Source organism: Amblyomma mixtum, chromosome 3 (assembly GCF_055824585.1).
Source record: "Amblyomma mixtum isolate Tamu chromosome 3, ASM5582458v1, whole genome shotgun sequence".
NCBI classification, from domain to species: Eukaryota; Metazoa; Arthropoda; class Arachnida; order Ixodida; family Ixodidae; genus Amblyomma; species Amblyomma mixtum.
This window is the reverse complement of record NC_143014.1, coordinates 222975518-222999067: the sequence shown is the minus strand read 5'-3', so window position 1 is coordinate 222999067 and position 23550 is coordinate 222975518. Positions and strand designations below refer to the sequence as shown.

General features: G+C 47.8%; 1 protein-coding gene across 2 annotated transcripts in view; it reads left to right on the top strand.

The window, feature by feature from the left end:
• LOC149353817 (sodium-coupled monocarboxylate transporter 1-like) overlaps positions 1-23550 on the top strand; it is an 81534-nt gene that overhangs the window by 28412 nt on the left and 29572 nt on the right. The window contains exons 6-8 of one of the 2 annotated variants that reach the window (XM_089582841.1): positions 9502-9602; positions 10968-11062; positions 13031-13061. In XM_089582841.1, the coding sequence (XP_089438967.1) occupies positions 9502-9602; positions 10968-11062; positions 13031-13061 (227 nt within the window). Of the gene's footprint in view, positions 1-9501; positions 9603-10967; positions 11063-13030; positions 13724-23550 lie in introns of those variants that run through there. The other variant, XM_089582842.1, reaches the window with a different exon arrangement.

Genomic DNA, 23550 nt, shown 5'->3' with positions numbered 1-23550 from the left:
TTAATTGTAGAGATATGGGAGAGGCCTTTGCCCTGCAGTAGGCGTAGACAGGCTGATAATGATGATGGACCTGTCTGAATGAATTAATGCACGGGCATAGGTATACCAGCAGATTACGAACACTGGAAACTTAACATCACATTGTTTGAGTTTTGAATATAGTAATACTGAAGGGAAAATAGTAGTGTCTTTACAATGACTCAACAAAGAGAAGGCAAATATGTGAGCCTTTCAGAAATAGCAGTGGTTTATAAAGTGAGGGCAATTGGACTAATCTCATCCAAGTTTCAAAAGTAAAGCAAGATTTCCATTATTTTGTTCTTTCACTATTCTTAAAGCAGCATGCATGAGAATCATGAATGAAACATGATATACAGTCATTAGTTGTTGGTTGTTTTGTGTATTTTGCCTCTTTACATGCACGCAGTCAGATGCAAATATTGAGTGCTGAAAATTAACATTAATTTTTCTGTTCGCCCAGTAACCATGGCCTTTTTTATGCCCACTGTGGAGTGCGGCTGCAAACATCTGTGCTGGAGTCTTCACGGGAGACATGGGCCTGGTGCCTACCATGTATATAGCAGATGTTGTCAACTGCTCCTTGCAAGTGGCACTTTTTGTTCTCTTAAGGTGTTTGTCATGTGTTTTGATTCAGTGTTTCACATTTTTTCAATGTGAATTAGATGGTGTGTTTTACTGAAGCAATAAAATGTTTGATTCTTTAATTTAAGCTATTTCTTGCTCTCTTTTTTTTGCACTTAGAACACTGCCTGCATTGAGAACCAACCACATTGGTTCTTTTTATTTCTTTAGTATGAATTTTACTTGTAGTTCTTCTATGATCGCATTTAATTAACACAGTTTTCCTGTCCAAAGCTTTCATCTTGCAGCAGGCATTGCAAGAATATGTCACGTTTGTGCAATTCACTTATAGTTACGTAACAGCCAAAGTTAAAGGTGCTTAGCCAGGAGCTCATCTTGATGTCTCACAAGCAATAAGAGCTCAATTTGGAGAAGATACGGATGTCTTACACACTTAGGAAAAAAAATGTGTGTATTGAGGGTGTGTGAGAAAACTTGTTGCTGTGCTCTCTTGTCGTTCTTGCCCGGAATTTGGCCAGTTGTCACAGATTAAAGGAGCGTTTGCACTTGGCAGAAGTTTGGGTACGAGGCAGTCAATACATGAAATGATGCAGCAGTTTTTTTTGCAGTCTTGACATGGAAAATTTTGTCGCAAATCAAACCACCACATTATGTCATGACTAATTACCAAGTTCCTAGACCTCTGCTGAAACAAATACTCTTTGAACTTGTAGACAAGAGGGGCAAGAGACAACCCAGCAACAAGTTTTCTCGCACATCCTCAGTGCACACATTTTGTCTTCCAAGCATGAAAGTTTTTGTTGCTTGCGAGACATCAAGGGTGGGTTCCCAGTAAAGTGCCTTTCATTTAACAGTATTACGTTACCACAAATACCAAACGGCTAAAATACATCTACACAGCTAGGCAAGACCTTTATTAGCCAACTGCTAGCATTGGATACTACAGCTAAAAAAGAGCTAGAACGCTTCTTCACAGCTAAGCAAGGTATCAGCTAAGTCTACAAGATGTCAAGGAATACCTCTTGTAGTCGGTAGATAGCGTTGCATTAGCCTAGGCAACAAGAGGTCAAGACTTCGGATGGCTATACAAAAGCGCCCCTAATGTAGCCCTCCTAGGAGTGCGCTGGTTAACGCTATAGCAAAATGACCGCTTAACTTGACAAGTTGCTATTTTTATAGACTGCCGCAAAATGGTGCCATTAGGATGGCAACTCTGGGCTGGCAACACTGACATTTAGTGGGCTGCGGTTAGTGGTGAGTCAGGCGCCAACGCACTCTATGCTGGATGGTGGCGGTGGCACTATGCAAGCTCCCTTGGTGTAGAAAGCCTCGTTTATCCCCAAGTAATGAAAACTTTGATGGCCATTTCCCCACCTGACGCCAAACCCTCTCTCACTTCCCCGATAACTGCCTTTGTGCGTCCTTCCTACGCTCACTGGCATGCATGAACAGCAAAGTATACTAAGGTTTTTTCGGGCTCTGTGTGCACCTTTCGTGGCAAAGGAATGCTCATTAAAAAAGGTTACTGAACAAAGAGTGCTTTATTGACCGGTGGAGCTGCGCCTTCTCCTCTGGATGCAGAAATTCCAAAAATGCAGAAACACAGGTCGTGTAAAGCATCTCCTACCAAACTACACGAGTGTGGCACCACTCAGCAGCCACTCATCTCTCTTCTAGTGTAACTTTCGGCAAAAGGGCCAGAATGATGCCCCATGACGACCGGACAGGTCAAGGACAACAGCCACTTCATTGTTCTCCATGAGTGCGATGTTCCTGTTCTTCTGTCTGATGCCATGGAGTCCGAAGCAGCTTTGTGAGAGTTCCGTACAGCAACTGCAGGACAAGTTCACCGAACAGCTACAGGAAGGTGCTTCGAAGCAGCTGGACGACTGGGCCCCAGGCCAGTTCCAGGGGGAGAGGGTTCCAGATAAGTTGCAAGAAGTTTTCTCTGGGCACGTCTGCATCAGGGTTTGCTGGGTTGATGCCAGAGGCCATGTGCTTGCAGCAGGCTTTGTGGGGAGCTTATCGTCGACGGCATGAGCCAGTCCACCTGTTCCCGAAGCACAGGTAGCTGCAGAAGCGAACGAAGTCCCGGTGGCTTTCGTCACTGTGGCCAGTGAAGCTTCCTTGTCATTAGCCGAAGAATTTAAGGCTGTAGCGTTTAGCTGATCATTACAGAAAGACTCTTCACGCTCCTTACACCACTGCTCCCAGGACCGCTGCAGATGCTTCGTATTCCGCTTCGAATTCCAGCGACGCTGGCATTGTTTTCGGACGACGGCTTTGTCAGCCTGTGCATCGAGGCCAGTCGAACACTCGGATGCGGTGCAGCTCGGCACGCTAGAAGTGAGAGGGGTGCCATCGAGCGCGCTCGATGGCTGTGATCTGATGTTCTTCCCTTGGTTCCAATGCCGCCTCGCTGCCCGATGCGACACAGGTGGGGCTCCGCGGCGTGGCTTAAATGGCGAGCCTTTCAATGGCGATTCACCTTCGTGTCTCTCGGTGTCCTTGGGCACTGCCGTAGGTGTCTGAGCAGAATCTTGACTTGTCAGGGACCGAGGTTCTTCAACCACACCCGGCAGAACAGAAGGATTATCCTGAGATGTTCCAGTAAGCCGCTTAGTGGCCGGTCGGCGGCGTGGGCGGCTGATTTTTCTTCTAAATTGTCGGTCAGAACGCTTCCGTGGAGCTGCCTCGGACGCTCGTTCCGGTTCGGTGGCTTCGGTTGTCTTGGTGCCCGGTGCTGTCCTTTGTGACTCCGTGCCATGCGTAGTCTTTGCTTCTGCGTTCTGCGAGTTTCTTTGCAGATTTGCTGTACCGCGGTTCATCCGATGGTACCTGCGAGCCTGCGACTGATTCCGTCGCTTCGGCTGACTTTGACCCAGCGGCTTTTCACTGCTGGTGCTCGGCTCATTTACGGAAACGTCGTCATCAGTGAACTCGCATGACTCCTGTACGTCACGGTATGGGGATCTGGACCTAGTGTTTGCTTTCTTGTTTCTGTTGCTAGCCCGTCTTTTTGAGTTTCTGGCCCTCGATGGTCTAGCTGGAGGAGGAGACGATTCCAGAGGGTACTCACCCCTTGAAGAACGCTGTCGTTTTTCCACCGGAGTAGAGCTGGTAGGACTCTGCTGTTCAGAAGACTGGCACAGTCCAGGATTTCTTTCGGAATTAGTATTTGGCAGCTGGTCACTCTTCGTTTCCACCTTCCTGCTGCTTCTTTGTGCCGATTTAGCGCTCAGTTTTGAAGTGCCCAAGCTCGAAGTAGGCGTTTTCACTGCAGCGACTGGCCTCTGTGCTTGTGTTTCAGCACTTAACACTGAGGCCTTAACAGCGACAGGGCTTGGGTTTGGGCTCGGCGACAGGACTCGGCTCCTGCGACGGGACTGCTTCTTGGGTTCCTCAAGCTCGGCTGGACCACTGGACGGACGCCTCTTGGTCTGTGACGCAAGTGACGTCGCCTTGCGAGCATCACACGCCGCCTCCGCTTGCGGTCCAGACGGCTTCCCGACTTCGGGCGGCAGTGAGGCATCTCTCTTGTACCCCTGAGCCGCATGGAACGCTTGCGGTCCGGACGGCTTCCAGACTTCGGGCGGCAGTGAGGCATCTCTCTTGTACCCGCGAGCCGCTTGGAACGCTTGCGGTCCGGACGGCTTCCCGACTTCGGGCGGCAGTGAGGCATCTCTCTTGTACCCGCGAGCCGCTTGGAACGCTTGCGGTCCAGACGGCCTCCCGACTTCGGGCGGCAGTGAGGCATCTCTCTTGTACCCCTGAGCCGCATGGAACGCTTGCGGTCCAGACGGCTTCCCTACTTCGGGCGGCAGTGAGGCATCTCTCTTGTACCCTTGAGCCGCTTGGAACGCTCGCGGTCCAGACGGCTTCCCGACTTCGGGCGGCAGTGAGGCATCTCTCTTGTACCCCTGAGCCGCTTGGAACAATTGCGGTCCAGACGGCTTCCCGACTTTTGGCGGCAGTGCGGCATCTCTCTTCTTGTACCCCTGAGCCGCTTGGAACAGTCGCAAACTCTCTTTGTCTCGAACAAGCACAGGGGGAGTTTTCGTGCAGTCGTGCCTTGTCGCATAGTTACCGACGTCCCCGCCTTCGGAAAGACCGGCGTGAGACTTGTATGGATCGAGCGTTGTCGTAACCTGGCGTGGCGAGACACCCACGTCTGTTGCTACCGGTTCTCTCGGACCATCGTATTCCTCGACTCTTCCGAGCGGCCTGGTTGACGAGCCGCAGCGTTGTCGTCTCTTCCTGGCCTCTACTTCTAGGCACTCCTCCGGGCTTTCGCGCACCGTCCAAAGCCTGTCCTCGCGCTTGTCTGTGGTCCTCAGCTTGATGTAGTAGTTCCCCCGGACGGCCGGCTTCCTCTGCTGCTGGGCGGCGGGCACCGAAGTCGTATTCCGAGACCCCAGGTCGTTGGCTGGCGCCGTTGCCTCTTTCTTCGTGGTCACGCAGTTGTCTGCCGGCGCCGAACGCTCGAATTCGTCAGCCATCGCTGCTAAATAGCTGACGCACTGACGTGCCAAGGACGCAATACTGGCCTTTATGACGTCGCTGATCTTCCAGCAGAGATTCCGCACGGGCAGGAGTAGGGTCCCCATGGCGCAGGACTCCCATAGACGAGCGAGAACGGTGCCGCACTTCTTGAAGAACATCGCGGGATGCAGCGCCCATGCCATGGCGTGATCTCGTACAAGTGACGTGGCTGAGAAGGAGCTGCATGACCACGAAGATACACGTCGGCATTCTCCTCGCGACGATGGCACGCGCCACGCGCAGAATGCGCGATGTGTGGAGAGTGGTGGTGATGCCGAGTAGCTGGCATGACCATGAAGATACACGTCAGTGCTCTCCTCGCGACGATGGCACGCGCCACGCTTGAGTGCACGAGGTGAGAGAGTGGTGTTGATGCTCATCACTCTGCGACTTGCCTTCACGAAGGAGTCAAACACGTACATTTTAATCAAAGGCATAATTGCAGTGGAAAACTAAGAAAAAAAATAAGCCGAGGCACCAAGGGACATTATGGGACAAATACTCTGCACATAGGGTACTTCAGAACACCAACTACTCAAAAGTATTCTGCCGCGCGAGGGACCTCGCCTTTCGCGTAAGCATACGTGATCAACTGCTGTGAAAACTTGTTCTGCTTGTTTTTTTTTTTATTATTATGATGCGGCGGCCATCTTCCTGCTTCGGACATTTCGCACAGCCGCGCCGTTCGTACAGTCATAGACAAAAGTTTGTCACATACAGATTCGCGGAAAAAAAGATGTCTGCGATGCCTCGCTAGTCAGTCAGCTGGTATACACCCGGAGGACGGAGCCCACATGTCCCCTTGTGCTTCAATGCATTTCAAAACTCAGCTGATCTGCGTGACCGCATAGGAATACTTTCTTTTTTTCCCCGCGAGCCCGCAACCCTCAAAGTTTTCTCCATGACTCTACTCGTTTGCGTGCAACACGCCATGCTGCTGCTGCACATTTCAGTGTTCCAAAAGAGCAGAAAACCTGTTTGCACTGTTCTAGATTCCCCACGGGAAATGCCTGCATAGAAATACTGGCTGCAGAACATAAGAAGGAAAGGATGCATACTGATGAAAAAAACTGTTTGCGAGTTTTAAAGTAGCTTTGTTGATGCCTTTAGGCGCTTCGCGAAGCTTTTATCAAAAATTGCGAATCCAGAATATTACACGCATTTTCTCACAATTATTGGTTTAATTTTTAATGATGAGACTATGTCTAATCATTTTCTTAGAATTTGATGTTCCGTTCTGGTACTATCATGGCCTTGAGGACATTATAGAAAGGAGTGACACGTACTGAGCAAAGAAATTACACTGGATAGAGGAATAAATAACGAGTATACAAAAAGAACTACAACATAAAGTCGTCACATAAGTGAACTGAAAAAGACAAAGTTTCTTGTCTATATCATCGTCGAGAGTAGATGTAAGCATGAAATGCATTGCGCGGAGGTGTAGCGCAATTACGCTAGGTCATAGTGGTATACGTGTACATCACAGTATGGGCAGGGTCAGTAACTGCTGAATGGGCCCCTGTCTTCGCCTGCTTTTGTTCTTCGAGCTAAAAAGCATGCACAGTCTGCCTGCAGCTGCTTTTGTGGCTTGAGCAGCCTCTGCCATCAGCCGCTGCTCTTAACGGGACAGTATGTTCGGCTGCCTTCGCTGCTTTTGGCGCTTTACGTGCCACCGCGTTTTGTTGCTTCTGCTTTTTGTGGTGGGCAACACGCTCAGCTCAGCGTCACTCGTTCCTTTCACTATTTGGCACATAATTGCGCTCGCCCACTTTTCACCGGCCTCAGCGATGCGTTTGTCCGCCTTGGCCTTTTTCTCATCTTAGTGTGCGGCTAAAAAAAGCTGCCGACGGTGACATAACGGAGCCTTTCAATCTCTTGACTCAGCGGCTTAATGGCGCAGCCACGGTGGCAGCACTACAGCAGCTACAAAGCGCAGAACGAGCAGATGAAAGAAGAGGAAGACGATGCTTTACAATATGCAGCGTGGGTGGCTATTATTTAGAATACAACAAGCGAGAGGCCATTAATGCCGATTGGACTTCTTAGTCTGTGGAAGCGCCGCATGATGGATCGACACGCAGGACCACCTCGTTCATCTAAGCTTCTGTTCAGTGAACAGTGCGCCTTGGTGCGGGGGGTTTATGCAGCACAGGACCGGCTGCCTGAATGGGTGCCGATTCTTGATGCATGTGTATACCTCCCGCAATTTTGATGTACTGGTGGAGTGCAGTGTACGAAGACATGAGAATGTGTGCCTGCACTGTGGAATAGTATGTGTGTTTGTAAAGCATTTGGTGGCTCAATACGACTGATTTCCATGCAATAAAGAAAAAAAATTACGAGGAACTTCAGCGGCTAAAGTGGTGAAAGGTGATAGCCTGAGTACTGCATTCTGCTACGCGATTGTTCACTTCACATTCTGTTGGTGCATTAATTAACTGCCAGTTAATGACGCTTAATCTTTGCCTTTAGGAGTGGAACGCGACAGCGTGTAGTAGCACTGCCAGGGAGTCCACGGAACACCACCATCCGTTTGGTGCGATACGTTGCCCTTTGAAAGCAACACTTTTTGAGGGAAGGAAATGGCGCTTTAATTCTCTGTCATCTCAGTGGACACCTGAACTGCACTGTACAGGAAGGGAGGAAGTGGAGTGAAAGAAGAAAGAGAGGCTGTAATAAAGAAAATGAAAATTGTATTTGAGGAAAGGAAATTACGCAGTAACTGTCTCGCATATCTCGGTGGACACCAGTCGAAAATTGTATTTGAGGAAAGGAAATTGCGCAGTAACTGTCTCACATATTTCGGTGGACACCCGTCAAAATTCGCACGCAGTGACGTCCCGACCATTTCGACCAATCTGAAACGTGGACAAATTTGCTGACACGTCATAACGTTCTGCAACTGTTCTGGTGGAAAAGTTCGGAAGCTTTCAGATAAGGTTTGCCTTAATTTGGCGAGAATGGCAGCTAAAAGCATTGCACACTTCAAAAAAAAAGAACAGGAACATATACATTTGTTAAACATAGGTAAAACACGGATCAAAAGTGCACTAACTGTCAACACTTAAATGCTCTGTTTGTTGATATAGTTTGCATTTTGAGCCACTACTCCTGCATAGGTGCTGTTTTTAAGGAGTCTTCTCTGCTAAACTTCCCTTCATGCGTCATTCAGCAATGCTGTAAATTACTGAATTTCGAATTTCAGCTGAACTATGTGCTATGAAGTGCCGCTTCTGTACAACCAAAAAGCCATTAATAGCTTCGCTTCTTGGCGTTTTCCCCTGTGCTTAGACTACTGACATTTCGACATTTGTGCATATGCATGAAGTATTGTCTTCAACTCTTTCAGATATGCATTTCCATTCTGCAACAGCATGATGAGAGGATAAATAATTACATCTGTGGCATGTTTCTAATGGCATGTACAGATCAACAAAACCTATTTTCTTACAATTTTTATGGAATGTGATGCAAATACTCATTTTGTGTTACAATGGTACTGTCAAATTTAGTTCTTTATTGTGGTGTTTGCCTAGTTTAAGGAATGCAGCATTAAAGAATGCCTAAGCAGTAGACGGTGTTTCAGTGCATGTCACCTTTGCAACGAATACTCAAGACCACACGTGATGTCGAAGCGTGCAAACAAAAACAAAAATTTTAGAATTGAAAGAGGCAGCAACATCAGTCACTCATTCATTTGTGTCGGCTGATGGGGGCGTTTCCAGCCAGACTGGTATCAAGGCGACGTATATACTGTACATTATTGTTGATGTTGGCATGATGGTTTGATGGTCTCGCAACTGCCCCACTCCACTCAGTCAAGAACTCCGCCGTCATCATTAATTGTCCACCCATGCTGTGGCACGGAGACCCTGCGTTTGGAAAGTTGACTGCCAAGTACATTCAGTGAGAGCCAATCTCGGCGCACTTCAGCACTCACGAGACATTAGAGGCACAAGTCACCACCTGCAGGTTAGCACACCAACAGAAAGTACTCTGCGCTTTCAACGGCGTTTTTCTTTAGCCGTTTCTTGTGTGCGATCGTCGACTGAGCACCATTCTCGATGCTTTATCTGCACGAGGTGCACTCACCTAGCCTGTTACACAGCGTCTGTGCATGGCGACACATAACAGCTGTCGTATGCATATCGTATGTGGTGGTCGAAGTATCGTGTAACTTTCTTTGTCAAAGACTGGCATCAGTTTCCGTACAGACCACGTATGACATTTATGCAAGTCACTACCTTACCTGTCACGAACACAATGAGCTCAAACGTGCCTTACTATGTGCAGTTCTTCAATCCTTACTCCAGTTTGAGAAGAGACTCGTATGTGCATATGTTCTGTTCCCAGGACGGACGTATTCCCCTTGTACCGTATTAGCGCCAACTGGATGAGCGTGTTCAGCGTCCTATTCACCACTGCTGCTGGGCTGGTCATCAGCTTGGCCACAGGTGCGAACCACTGGTGTCATTCCTTCCTCATGAACCTCTTTTCGCTGTGCGCACTGAACCACCATTTCTGCCACACAACGTGTACTGTACAAATGCAATGCAACCTAAAGCTGAGTTCTCTTCAAAGTTCTAGGCTTGTGTCAATTACGAATAGCTCTGCATAACTGTTTGATTCTAGAAGCGATTAAGCACTAACCACAGCTAGTACTTCGATAATCTGTACAAGAGTACAGATATTGAAATGTACAGCGCTGGCCAAAGGCCCTCAGACCACAGGTTCTGCATGCTTTTCAGCCTTGTAGTGGGGCGTTTACGAATGCCCTGAAGCTCCAACTATCTGGAGGGCGTGGTGAAGTTTCCTTCTCGCCCCACAGGACCTTGGTGGTTTCTTAGACGCCCCAAGTCCCTGACTCTTCTGCTAAAATGCAGACCCTTTGGCCTGGGGACTTCTGACAAACCCTTTACATACCAGCAGACAATACGCAGGACAGCTTTTGTAATATCACTAATAACTTCCGTTAGATTATTAACAATAAGACAGCAGCCCTATCCAAAATAGTCATAGAAACACTACAAAAATATGGGCATTAAGATCACAGAAATATTTACTGCCATATGTGTGAAATGTAAAAAATAATGTGCAGATTCTGATTCTGCTCATAAGGCGTCTCCGCCATCCATGCCAACTGGGCGGCATCTATATATGTTTCTTTCTCTTGCCCCCTACATCCTAATTTGCACATCATGCTGCGTGAATGAACTATCAAAAGCGCCTGCATTCTTGCTGCGCGTTATAACAAAGAAAGCTAAAGGCCCTCTCCTCATGAATTCAAACACTAACGACTTTTTTCACTGTGTATCCTCGCTAAAAAAAAATTGTCTGCCTCGTCATCGAAAGGAAGTGCAAGCAGACAGTGCATTGCAGGTAAGCTGTAGCACATTGTACAACTCATAGTGCAACTGCACTCAGGTATTGGCCCGCTCCTTTGGCTGTTGGACATGCCGCCGCGTTCTCTCGCTTCTGTCTTCTCCCACCGAGCTTGACAGCGTGCTAGGCATCCCTTGTGGCTATTCAAATACCTCAATGGAGCTTTTTTGCAAAGCCGCTACAGCCGGCCGCCATTTGCGCATGTGCTTTTGGCAGCTGGCGTTAGAGGTGTACGGTGCATCTATGCCAAATTCTCTACTGGCATCATGTTATTATGCACAGTTGAATAATGGAAGTTTCTTTGTATAATGACCTACTGCTTTGCCTAGCGCGGATGTATTTTTGCTGTCTTCTCATACAAACATGTAAATGGAAGCGCGCAAGAAATAATGAAGAAAAAGCCAGGACCACCAGATGTGTGTTTGCTAAATTTCCAGGAGGGCGAAGAGAGGTCGACAAAAGCCTTCAGCTGTCCAGCAAACAAGTCCTTCGTGTCTGGGCGCAAGTTGGGCTTCTTTCTAGAGAGACACTGGTAAGCATTTCTTACCCTACAGCTTCATCCTCTGTCAAAATGCAAAAAATGTACATGTGCTTAGCGTGTCAGTGCACGTTCAAGAACCCCAGGTGGTAGACATCAGTCCGGAACCATCCACTATGACGATTTTTTCTCTCCTTTCACCATTTCCTTCATTCTTTTTGTCACGGCGTGGTTCAGGTATTCACCAAGATACTGCTTTTGCGCTTCTCCTTTCCTCATGCTCATGACCGCATTCCAAACGAACGTGCCACCACACCCTGTCGGGTGTGGTGGTACGTTCGTTTGGAATGCGGTCATGCTCTGGCAGGTTTTGCTCAGAGTTCGAGTTGTGTGCTGTGAAGCATGGTTGCGTGAAATACTGAAATTGATGCAGATATGTTCATGAATTCCGTTTGTGCAGCCTGTCTAAAGGCTCCTCTGGTTGTTGTGTAAATTTTGGATGTGTTCGAGTACGAGAGATATGAAGTTCAGCAGAGAGCATGTTTGCTGAGGTCACCATATTGTACTTACTGCCATCACTAGTATCCTGACTAGTCGCACCAGATCACACCAGAGCACGTGGAAGTTTTTTTTTCTGATCGTATCAAGCCAGTAAATTGGGACATCACAGAGAGACACCGAGAGCGAACTTCTTTTGTTTGGTTCACGGTTTACAGCTTATGGGGATTTAACATCGCAAAGCAATGCAGGCTATGAGAAATGCCGCAGTGGAGGGCTCCAAATAATTTTTACTACCTGGGGTTCTTTGACGTGCACTGACCTCGCACAGTGAACGAGCCTCTAGCATTTCACTTTCTTCGAAATGTGACCGCCACCTCTGGGATCGAGGCTGTGTTTGGTTAAAAAAACCAGAGAAAGATGGCAGAACTTGCATGCTGATTCATGTGCACCGTCTTCACAAACCTCACATGCAAGATACCTCGGCAAAATCACGAGTGCTCACTCAGGCTCACTCACAAAAGTTTGGTCAGCCTATGGGCACACTCAAACGGAGATACACACAGGCCCGAACTAACTCATTTGTACTCACTCTGACTCACGATTCATTCAGGGTCAGCCTCTCGTACGCTTTATGACTCAGTTGGAAGCATGACCCATCTGAGCCCGCTTATTTCGACTCTCAACTCATCTGGACTCACTCTTATCGACTCGTGACTCATTTGGACTCACTAACTTCACTAGCGAATCATTTCAGCTCACCCACTGGTTTTGACTCATGACACACATGGGCTCACAAAGCACCTAAGTGGCATGCCCCTGAGCCAACATGTCAAGCTAGGACCTCTCAAGCTGTTTGTACAGCTTTTTCCCTGGCTTTCCTCGCAACACCTTGTTGCGGAAATAAACCTCTACACAGACGCGTGACAAGGGCCTGCCTCCGCAGAGTGACATGGTGGAACTCTCTCAAAATTTCCCACACATTTGCATGCGACTAATTACTACACCCACACCCGCGTAAACTAGAAAAGCGGAAAGGACAAAACATCGTCTTCCTCGGGATCAGCCACCTCGCCCTCAAGCGTCCTTCGTCGTGGCAGCAAATTTTTCCTCCCCTCTGCTGTCAGCAACGAGAAAAAAAGAATTAAGCGTACACCGTCGTCATGAAAGCACAGACCATGATCTTAGCCTCAGCCCGAACCCACGACTCAGAATGTGAGCCCAGACTCACTCGCCACTCAGATCATAATCTGAATGTGAGTTCAGACTCACTCACCACTCAGAACACAATCTGAGCGTTAGCCTGAGTGAGCCCGAGTGAGTAGACTCATGAGCAAGTTCGCCGACCTTAGCCGTGTACGCGCGGTTATTTCTTTGCTGTTGTTTTCTTTTTTCTTCTTTACAGTCTTCACATCTCGTTGGTGCCTCTGCGACATTTTTACCCAAATTATGTAGTGCGTGCGACCCACTGATCTTTCTTTTTTGAGTTTTTCTGTGTATCAATCAACTTCTTGGATTTTACAGGTTCCAGATGGAAGTCCAGAAACGCCTACTGGTAAGGAAGCAATATCACTCATCCCCAGAAGTGATGGAGTAGGGGCCTGCTAATGTGTCGTCCAAGGCAAAACTGCAGGACTTCTCTGCCGACAGTTGCAAAATGTAGTAGGACATGTTAAGTTTCAGTACTACAGGTCATAATGGATTCATCTACGAAGATTATTGGCTCATTAGTGCACCGATAGAAGATCGCTGTCAAGAAGCTTTCAGACTGCTTTCGTTACTCCAATCTCCAGCGTTCAGATGTGGACTCACCGGGCTAATGCAAACAATCTAAGAAATATGTCACCCATTTTCACGCCTGCTCACAAGAAGGTGCTGTTCATCGAGCGCTCAGCATGCACACCCTTGTAGGAGCAGGAGCAATGGTGCCGGCTGTCACGCAGAAAACGCACAATGCCAGTGCTTTCTATGCCACTCCCAGGTGTTCGTTTCCCAGATGCTGCCTACAGGCAACATACTATCCCTGCAGTAGTTTTAATAAGATCACCGGCAGACCTACCAGCACCTGTGACCACCGAATCCGAGACAAATATATGCGCAGGGTGTTTGTAACTTTAGTGGGAACTTCCAGGTGCACTCGTCTCAAATGAAACCTAAGCGCCGATCCCCAGAGTGCTATTGTACCAAATAAAGCTCATTTCCCACGTCTTCATTTTTTTTTATGTACAGTCGGGGACAAAAGTCTGTGGACCATGTGTTCCTGAAACGAAGCCGATAGCTGTGCCATTAGGCAGCGGCTGGAGACCACACATGTGGAGATGAAAGTCAAAATTTTGTTCTTTGATCTCCTTAAGTGTGGTCTCTAGCCGCCGGCTAATAATATAGCTATCGGCTTTGTCTGAGGAACACATGGTCCACAGACCTTTGTCCTGGACTGTATACGTATCTGTTGTTTCTGCAAGCATGCTGTGCAACCGTGTGGATGGAAAGTGAGAGGGCAACTGTCATCATCAAATCTGAACTGTCATCGTCATTCTCCTAATTATCTAAAATCCATTAACTGTCATAGTCCCTATAGCATTGCATGTTCGTATTGGAAATTTTGAAGGTGGTCACATTTTGTACAGACCATTTCATCTGATAGAAGTCTCGTAGCCAGCCAGCGGTACGACGACAGGGAACAGCAACGCCACTGCTGTCCATACTCAGAGAGTTGTGCACTGCTGAAGTTAAACTTCTGGAGCACGAAATTTTGCACCTGCGCTCCAGGTACTGCAAGGGATTCAAATTTACACACCTGTTCATTACATGGATAATGCTTAGCATCATTTGGTCCAGTGCCTGTTCCAGATGGCATGCACCATTATGGGCGCTCTACGTGCTCTGCAAGGCTTTACTTTCGCCCCTTGGTGGCGTAGAGAATGTCTGCCTGTGTACAGCACCTGTACTGCAATTTTAGTATTACAGAATTGTTACACACGAGAAGCAAGATTGTGCAGGTCGGATCCCAGCAGTTCAAATAAATATTCCGCACTTTGCGAAGTGGGTGCTTCAAAAGAGACAACAAAGGATTGAGTAATTCACAGGCTTATGAGGCCACAATTAAACTGAAACGATTTTGTTTGTGGCTGCCAAAAGCAAGAACGATTGTTCAGTTGGAAGCCATTAAGCTCTTATCACCGAATCGCAGGAAATGTGTGAAACGCTTCAAATAGAATGTTCTAGGCTTTCAAAACTTATCAGTACTTATGGCAACTTTCCCCATGCTGTGAACCAAGGGCACAAAATGCCTTTTCAAATGCAACTTGGCGATAGCCACTAGGCGTGCAATCGATGCAAGAAAGGTGTTAGTGCCATGGGCACTTTGCATTTTACGTGCTGTTCAAGCTTTGTTGCTTTGGCAATGACAAATTCGCACCGCGAGGGTTATTTGTGATGTTCTATAAGATTCCGATAATCGTCGTGTTTAAAAGAATGAAAAAATTTAGTGTATCTCACAAACTAAATAATTAAGCAATAAAGTTTACTGCCTCATGCTACAGACAAGCGGCACTTCACAATGCATTCATGAAATAACAGCAAGCGCCTAAACAAGAGAAATAGCAAAAGTGATCGACGGCCGGAGCAGCAAAATCGCCGCACGCGGTGCTTATAGCTAGTATAGGCACTCTAGTACAGTATAGCAGCCTTGACCATTCCCTTTTCTTAGCTTTGGCGGGGGGGGGGGGGGGGGGGGGGGTTCGCCTTCTCTTTCTGCCACTGGCGAGAAATTTTCCCTGTCTGTCGACGAAAAGAAGTCCAAGTAATGCATGGCGCAAATAGTACCGCCCCCTCTAAAAGTGACCCATAAATCTGCCCCTGGGAGCTAAGTCACATGCGTGATAGCATGCTTTGTGGATGGCTCTTGTCTATGGACTTTCACTCTGCTACAGTAATGAGAACCTGGTAATCTAGTCGCCGGTTTCGCATGCGTGACTATAGTGCCTCGTGTCGCCCTCCCTTCCCATGTACTAGAGGCTGGCATGTGCTAATTCCTTATCATGCGCAGTGTAGGCTATGGGATTTGTTGATGCATTTCTATGCGCCAAAGTAACACCGTGGACTCTGACGCATGCCAGACTCACACTGTTATTCTTCTCCACCAACTTTTTCTCTCAGTTGCAACCATAGTGTTAGCAAGCGCCCAGCTGGACCAGAGAAACTCAGGTGGGAAACCACAATCAGAACAAGCATAAAGAACTAGCAGTATGTCAATACTGACTGCCCACATTATCATGGCTGTGGTGCCTAGCCCCGCTCAACAACTGGCACAAGGCATGCCACAGCTCGTATGCAGATCAAACCTGAACAGCAAGTAGGTTCCCAGGACGCCTAGATGGTGCCTGGCAGTATTCGCATACGCAGCCCTTTGGGGGCCTGCTCATGTTTGAGTGTTGTGATGAGACTGAAGGCTGCTGTCCCATCCTTCTATGCTGTTGCTGGTCTTCGGGAGACTACTCCGTGAGCCCACAGGCATGACAGTTCCAAAAGGAAGGTCGAAGTGGAAGGTTCTTCCGGGTCCAGCTGTGCTCAAATAGGACTCCAACACAGATGCGAAATGCCTCCGGCTCCTGATCATCCGCCTCCTAGAGCTCCTCGTGGCCTGAAAAAAAATAATAAAAATCCTATTAGGGATGAAAACTATAGTGCAGTACAACGAAGCGTACGGAAAACTCTACGCTCAACTACAAGGGCCCAATTATTTCTTGCTGTCAATACATAAGGCAGGGTTGTATTTTTTCAAGTCAATAAAGTCGACTCTGTAACAGCCGAAACTCTTCATGCGCGCCACCTAACACATACGTATTGGAGATTCGGGTTTTGATTATTTGAGTTAGCAGACAGTTGCCTAGCCCTGTAGTAGAAGTTACAAAAACATGAAATGTCAGCACTGAAGTGCGGAAAATATCATAACATGTACCTTGGTTAAGCTCACTTCTATTTACAACAGGCTTCACCTGTTTAGTAACGCGAAGCTGGCTTGTATAGGATAAGTGTGTCGGTGGGGTTACCTTTCAGTTAATTATGCAATCAGCAGCAAAGTGTCGTATGCTGGGCCTTACCCCACACGCTATACCATGACATATGAGTAAATGCTGTGATTCAGCAGTGTTATTTGCAACCATCTACAGCTTCCTAAATGATGATAAATTAAAAAATAAGTGTCCCTTTGAATAGAGAGAGAAAGTGACACAAAAATTCCGGAATGCAAAAGTAAGTCAAAATAAAATTATACTATTAAGCCCCCCCCCTCTACCGCCGCTGAAACATGAGTTGCCGTTTTTTGGCAGTGGTGCCCTACGGCGGATGAAAAATTTGTTTTTGAGGAAAGGAAATGACACAGTATCTGTTTCACAGTGGACACCTGAACCACACTGCAAGGGAAGGGATAAAGGAGGGAGGGAGTGAGAGAAGAAAGGAAGAAAGAGGTGCCATAGTGGAATAGCATATGATGGAGCAGCATGTTTCGCCCATTTCGCTTTCTATACTAGGCTCATTACCAAGAATTCGGGACAAGCGCTTCTAGTTCCCTTGGTTGCCACCATGCAGCGCATGGCCTTGAACATTAATAAACAGCGTGGTGACATCATCCGTGATGTAAGAAAGAAAGAAAATGACTGAATCACGTCCCCCTGATGTACTAAAGGCCACTAGGCTTAGCGGCACTGGCTGGCCGCTGTCCCGAATTCCTGGTAATGTTTTGGAAAACAGACAAAACCAGCAGTTAAGAACGCCTGATTCGCGGCAAAGGAAGAAACCAATCTTGACCGTGAAGCCGGCTCGTCGCACACATTCTTGCTTAACACACGCCACTAACTGATATGCCTGCTTCGGGTGCGTACTCGAGCACCGATGTGTCATAAGAGCAGCTTCACCAATTATGTGGCACGCTGGAAAGCGGTTAAATAAAGCCCCTTGCTGTTAACTGCAGAGTGCCTCAATGCCTAAATACAAAGTTTAAGACAGCTTCACTATTTCGGGACAGAGGATCAGTGTTGCTACCCAGCAATTTTATTCCGCAAGGCTAAAAGTCCAATACTGCTGCATGGTACACAAATCTTGTTTCAGGTCAAAATTTTCGAGCCTTACGTCAATGCCAGAGGTCCACGCAATCTCTGTGCATCGATGTAGCGTCTTCCGAGTGAATAACGGTTGTTATCTCGCTGTTGGTGACCGTAGGAGCGTCCAGGCACCATACAGAAGCCAACAGTGGCCCTTGTCATAACAAGTGAATGAGGCACTTACAAGAGCAGGGAGTCTTTATCGGAATTTCGAGGAACGAGGCTGCAAAACCACTGTGTTGCTGTGCGATGGAAAACCCCTTCAGGAGGCGACCGAGAGCGCGTCCACTGAGGCACAAGTATGGCGACAAGGTGCAGCAGACCAGCTGCCCGAGCGAGCGAGAAATTTAGTGTGGCTCTTGCTCGGGCAATTTGGTGTGGCTCTAACGCAAAGAACAGCAAAACCTGCGCGAATGACACTGAGTAGCATGCACTCACTTGACCCCGATTACACTTCTTGCGACTGAATGCAGCGCCTCAATAACACTGCCCACACAGCCGCACTTGCCGCCTCCGTCTTCATTGTTTCGCATTGGCGCCCCCAGACACACGTCGGCTGCTACTTCTATAGTCCTGCATCCAGAGTGGTTTTGTTCATTGTGCTCAGGCTAGCAACTTCGAAGCAGCTTCGACTACTAGCGGTTCCTGACTTCACCTTCCTTAGTGTATCTAATGTAGAGCCCTGGTAAACGTCCCCCATACGGGTGACTGCCACTGTCAGAGACTGGTTTTTGGCTTGCCACCGTATTACCACACAGACCCTGAGTGGTGCTGTAATTTCAGTCACAGACGGGAGCAGCCCTAGACTGCACAAGACACACTCTGTGAAACTCTGTTACCGACGGACAAGAAGGGTACATGGCAGGCATGTAGCCAGAAAGTTTTCTTGGGAGGGGCCCAAGGCAATTTTATTTTTAGTATATTGGGGGAGAGGGGCACTTCACGGTGCATGCTCAACTAGAAAGATTGGGGGAAGGGGCAGGAGAGCTGGATTTTAGGTGGGGGAGGGCCTTGAATATGTGCCTGGTACACAGCAATTCGGTATCCGGCTTCAGCCGATTGTAAGCAGAGTGATAGACCACACCCGACCTACGTGACGGATGACATACCGGAGGAGGGGCGAAGGGCTTAGCTTGGCAAAATATTGCACTGCTAGTGGCATGGTGCAGTGGTTACGTAACAATCTACAGTGTCTTTCTCAATGCAGTCGAATTCTTGCTACATGGAATGCACTAACTGATTAAAGAAGAACAGCAGCATATAGGTATTTCCACTTTCCAAATAGCGAAAGGTGGCGAAAAATGGGTTTTGAAGCCGTACAAAGGGCGAAGTGACAGATGTCAAGTGCTGGCAGGACCTGCGGCATGCGCTTGATTGATTTGCCAGGGATACTCATGTGGTCACATATTTTTAGATGAACAAATGAGCACTCAGTTTGCTTTATTGCCGGAATCATGACTGGCCGAGCTCTCAAAGGCCCACACGGCATGCAATCAATAGAAGTACTCTAAAACTATCTTGCTAGGCATAGCTTATTTCAGTGCAGCAGCTCGGGTCCAAGAAGCTAACCTCTGTCACAAGACGGCTCGCAGGGTAATGCCAGCAGCATGGTTGCTTAAGTACAGCCGCATTCCAACACTGAATCGTAACATATCGCGTTCCAGCGGGTCATGCCTGAATCAAAAAGCGCATTTGCTTGCATCATTTAATTTCACTTTTGTGGCGAAAGCCACAAACTTGTGATTTCGCTGTGGCGGTGCTCCGAGAAGGCAGAGAGACCGACCTTGAGTTGTTGCCTGCGCCATCTGGCATGACATCACACCGTGCGCCTTGCCGCGGAGCTGCCGCCACCATTTGGTATGACATCGCACCGCTTGCCTCGTTGCTGCGCTCGCCTCTGCTCGCTTTGCCAGCCGAAATGCGACGTCGCTACCAAAATGTCATTAGACGAAACTGCTTTTGCTAAGTATATCCTGGCCTAGCTGAGCTAAGCCACTGCCATTTTTTGAATATTATAGTGTGCGCTGCATGAATATTACGCGACCTGATATAAAACACGCTTGCTTAGCCCGCTATTTTGCATATATAGCTGCTTCTACCGATGTGCATTGCATTGGTTGTCCCCGATTGCACTTACCTGCTCTAGCAGAGATATCATGTGTTTGTCAGAACGTCACCTAAATGTTTGTTTCGTGAATGAGACAACTAGACAAACTAGAAATGTCCGTAACTGACAGACAAATGGCCCAAGCATGGCACTCTTGCATATGCTGCTGTCTTCACTCATGAGTGCCCACACTTTGTAGGGTTTGGCAGTTGCTTTTATGAAAGGCCTTTAGAAGCCAGTACCCGAAGCCGAGGTCTTAAATAACCCCTTTACCAACATGCCCTCCCACTGCAAGGTCATGTTTCAAGCAGTTGGTTGGATTTCAGTGCTTGTGTACTGTACGGGCCAGGCTTTTTATAGGTACATGAGAGGCTTTTAGAATGCCAAAGGCATATTAGCGGAGACATATACCAGTTTACCAGAACCCTCCTGTGTACGCACAATGGCATGGTTGAGGCAAGGCGAGGCCATTGTGCGTGCGCAGCCGGCAGCCGGTAAACAGGTATACGCCTACGCTAGTACATCTACAGTATGCTAAAAGCATTTAATGTAGAAATTGAGCATAGTGGAGATGTATAACGGAGACATATATCAGATTACCAGATGTTGGCTACGTAAGCGTAGTGGCCCCACCTCTGCCGCTACGCGTGCTCAACTTGTGTGCATTTACCGGATGCTTGATATAATTTTTCCAGCTGCCAATTGCTTATGGTCTGGGGCTGGAGTGCCGTGCCTTACACATGTTAAGATAGCCCTCAGGGTTTTTTTTTTTCCCAGCGATCTCGGAATACTGCCACACTAATGCATAAAGACCGCAGAAATTCGATGAGCTTTGCTCTCCGCAAGATTTTTTGCACCTTGTCTTCGCATGTTAGACCAAGTGTGCGCCACTTGAAACAACCCTAATCGAAGTTGCAAATTCGCAGTTTCGGATCTTTCCATTTGTCGAATCACTACGAAATCTACACCTTGATGCTGCCATTACAATAAACAGGCATATAGTTAACTCGAACTCGCTCATCTCGAAATATCGGGCGAATCGGAAGTTTTTAATGCACCTAGTAAACTTCAATAGGTGCTGCATGTTTGTTAATGCTTATCGCCAGAGGTTCATGCGACAAAATTCGGATATCTCGAAATCTGGCCTATTATATCTCTATGGGTAGAGGTGCCGAAGCGGAAAGAATGGCGGCTGCTGCCCCCATCGCATTATCAGCCTGACCGGGTGCCCTTCCATTACATGGGTTTCATTTTGTTATAATTAAGTCTTCAGTTCATGCAGTAAAGTAGCGCAGAAAGATGATGGCTAAGGATAGAAAAGAGATGGCGAAATCGCTGAAAAGAACAGTGAAAAAAACTGAGACGCCCAGATGGTGTGATGCGATGAAGTGCTTTTCCCTTTTGCCGCACGAGCCCAATTGCCTGACAGCTGAGCCAATTAATTTCGCTTTACTTTGGTTGGCTTTTATGGCTCGCCATTGATTTTTTCATGCTTTTAAATTTGTTGTACTTTACACATTTCGCTTTGGCACGCCGCCCTGGATCAAATGATGAAGCGCGTTCGCTAACATGGTCCGCTAATGCGTACTCGATTTTGGTGCCGCTTTCCGTCTCTCTGCTCAATAGAGGGCACTCCTGCCTCTCCACCTCCTCCGATGCAGGTTTCCCCTCTGGGCTCTCTCAGGGGGCGGTTCTTGTGCTCGGCGCGGTGCAGGCAACAGAAGCTTCGCTCAGTGGCCACGCAGACACAATTTTCGCTGAATGAAGGCTGTTTGTTGGGGATTTGGGTTGTTAAGGAAGGGAAAAGTAGAGGTCTATTGATACATGAAAGGATGTCATGGGTGGTATAGCCAAGTTTTACTCTGCTTTGTAGAGGCCACTTATCTTAGCATATTTGCCAACATCTTCCCAGATGCCATTCGCTCTGGCTCTGGTCAATGCACGAAATTCCTCAACATCGGTGGGAAAACCATGCTTGGCGACGAGGTCGTCACGTCCCTTATGGAACTCTGAACAATGCCAAACTAGGTCGGCAATCAACTGCTACAAATTGACATGTCGCTCAAAATCCGAATACTCTCTGATTCACATGAAGCTGTACGCAAGCTCCACAAACCATTCTTGACCCACCTAATTGCACAGCAGATTGTTTCTATAATCAGAACCCTCTCAACATGCAACGTGCGCAACCACCTCGCGTGGACCCCTGGACACACGGGCGATGACAACGGGAACTAGTCCGCTCACAACGCGGCTCGGGACAGTATCTCGTTCCTTTCTCCGCTGGAATACCCCACTGTTACCGACGACCCTGCTTATATGTCCAACAACTTGGCTGTCCTAACGTGTAGACTAGAGCATGCCAAACAGAGGAGCCGTGCATGACTTACGGCCATTGCACCACCGGGTTACCTTACTACCTCAGCTGCTCTCACACGGCATGAGCAGATCTTCAATAATAAGGTCATCGCCTATGCCGTCTACACGCCAAAAATCATCCGTAAATGGCTTACCGGCCCTCGCTGGCATCAAGGGGACAATGTAGACGTCATGAAGTGCCTGTACTGTGGCTGTATGTGTCGTGCTGACGCAGCAAAAAAAAATAGGAAAAAGGCTTTCACAGCCTTTTTCCTTGCCTTTCTGCGTTGCTCAAATATGAACCCATTACAATTCACCAAATTCTCTATTTTACACCCGAAACTTTGGTACTTATCTGGAAATTTCGTTAATCTCGGATATTTTTTTTTTGCAGTTCTGCCGACTTTGAGTTAGTGAGGATTTACTGCATCAGTTTTAGTAAATCATACCCATCGCGAGATTTGCAATCGACACCAAAGAGACAGATGGTTACACATATTAACCACGCAGATCGGTAGAGCAACACTCCCAAAAACAAAAATGGCAAGACCAGCTGCTTCAATGAACTGCCTCTAAAGGGGCTTTAACTGCCTCCAGCCTGAAGCGCTTTATTTCTCTTGACTGCCACTGACGTCTCACTGGTTCCGTGCAGCTCTGTGGAAGCTACAAGCCCATGCCACCAATATCTGAAAGTGCTGTCTCCTCACGGGCTTGTAAAGCCCGTGACTGAGAACTGATGGCTCCCGATTGTAGCTTCCACAGCATTGCACGGAGTAGTGTCGAATGCCCTACCTTCCAAGGGCATTGCTTTCGCAACCCCCATTTGAACTACGAGGCTCCCTTCCTAGGCTACTAAAGCGAATCATTCACCATGGTGCATTGAATGCACAGGAACAATCTATTTTTGGGACATGGAGGGATAGATGGGAACTGCGTACTGCACTGCACACCGCGGGGCTTTCAAAAACAACCGTCGTGAGCCAAGGTGCCAGGAACAGTTGATTCCGGGGAGCAAGTATGGCAAGGAGAAGAGTCCCGGTTCGGCACGAATCAGACAGAGCATTAAAAGTGGTGGTGTGGGGTAGTGGGTGAGGTGGGGGGGTGGGGGGCAGATTACAATGACTAAAAAATGAGAGGACGAGTAGCCTCGTGTGACATTGCATTATGACCAGCACCAGCTTGGGGCTATGCGAGGCTAGCTGGGGCTGCATCAATTTCCCCGACTGGAAGGGATTGGGGCTGGTATCCCCTTTCGAGATTACCCAAATTCCCTGACTATTCCCGGTAGGCAGGCAACCTGGGCACACACAGACACCACACTGGGAGTGCAGGTGTATTGCTGGTCGCAAGTCAGAGAATGAGAAACAGTCGGCATACACCAGTGAACATGCAAAAGTAGTAGCAGACAGCAGTTCACTCGTGAAACACAAAGCCTCGCTGACCAATAATGACAATAGAACAACAGATGAACAACAAAA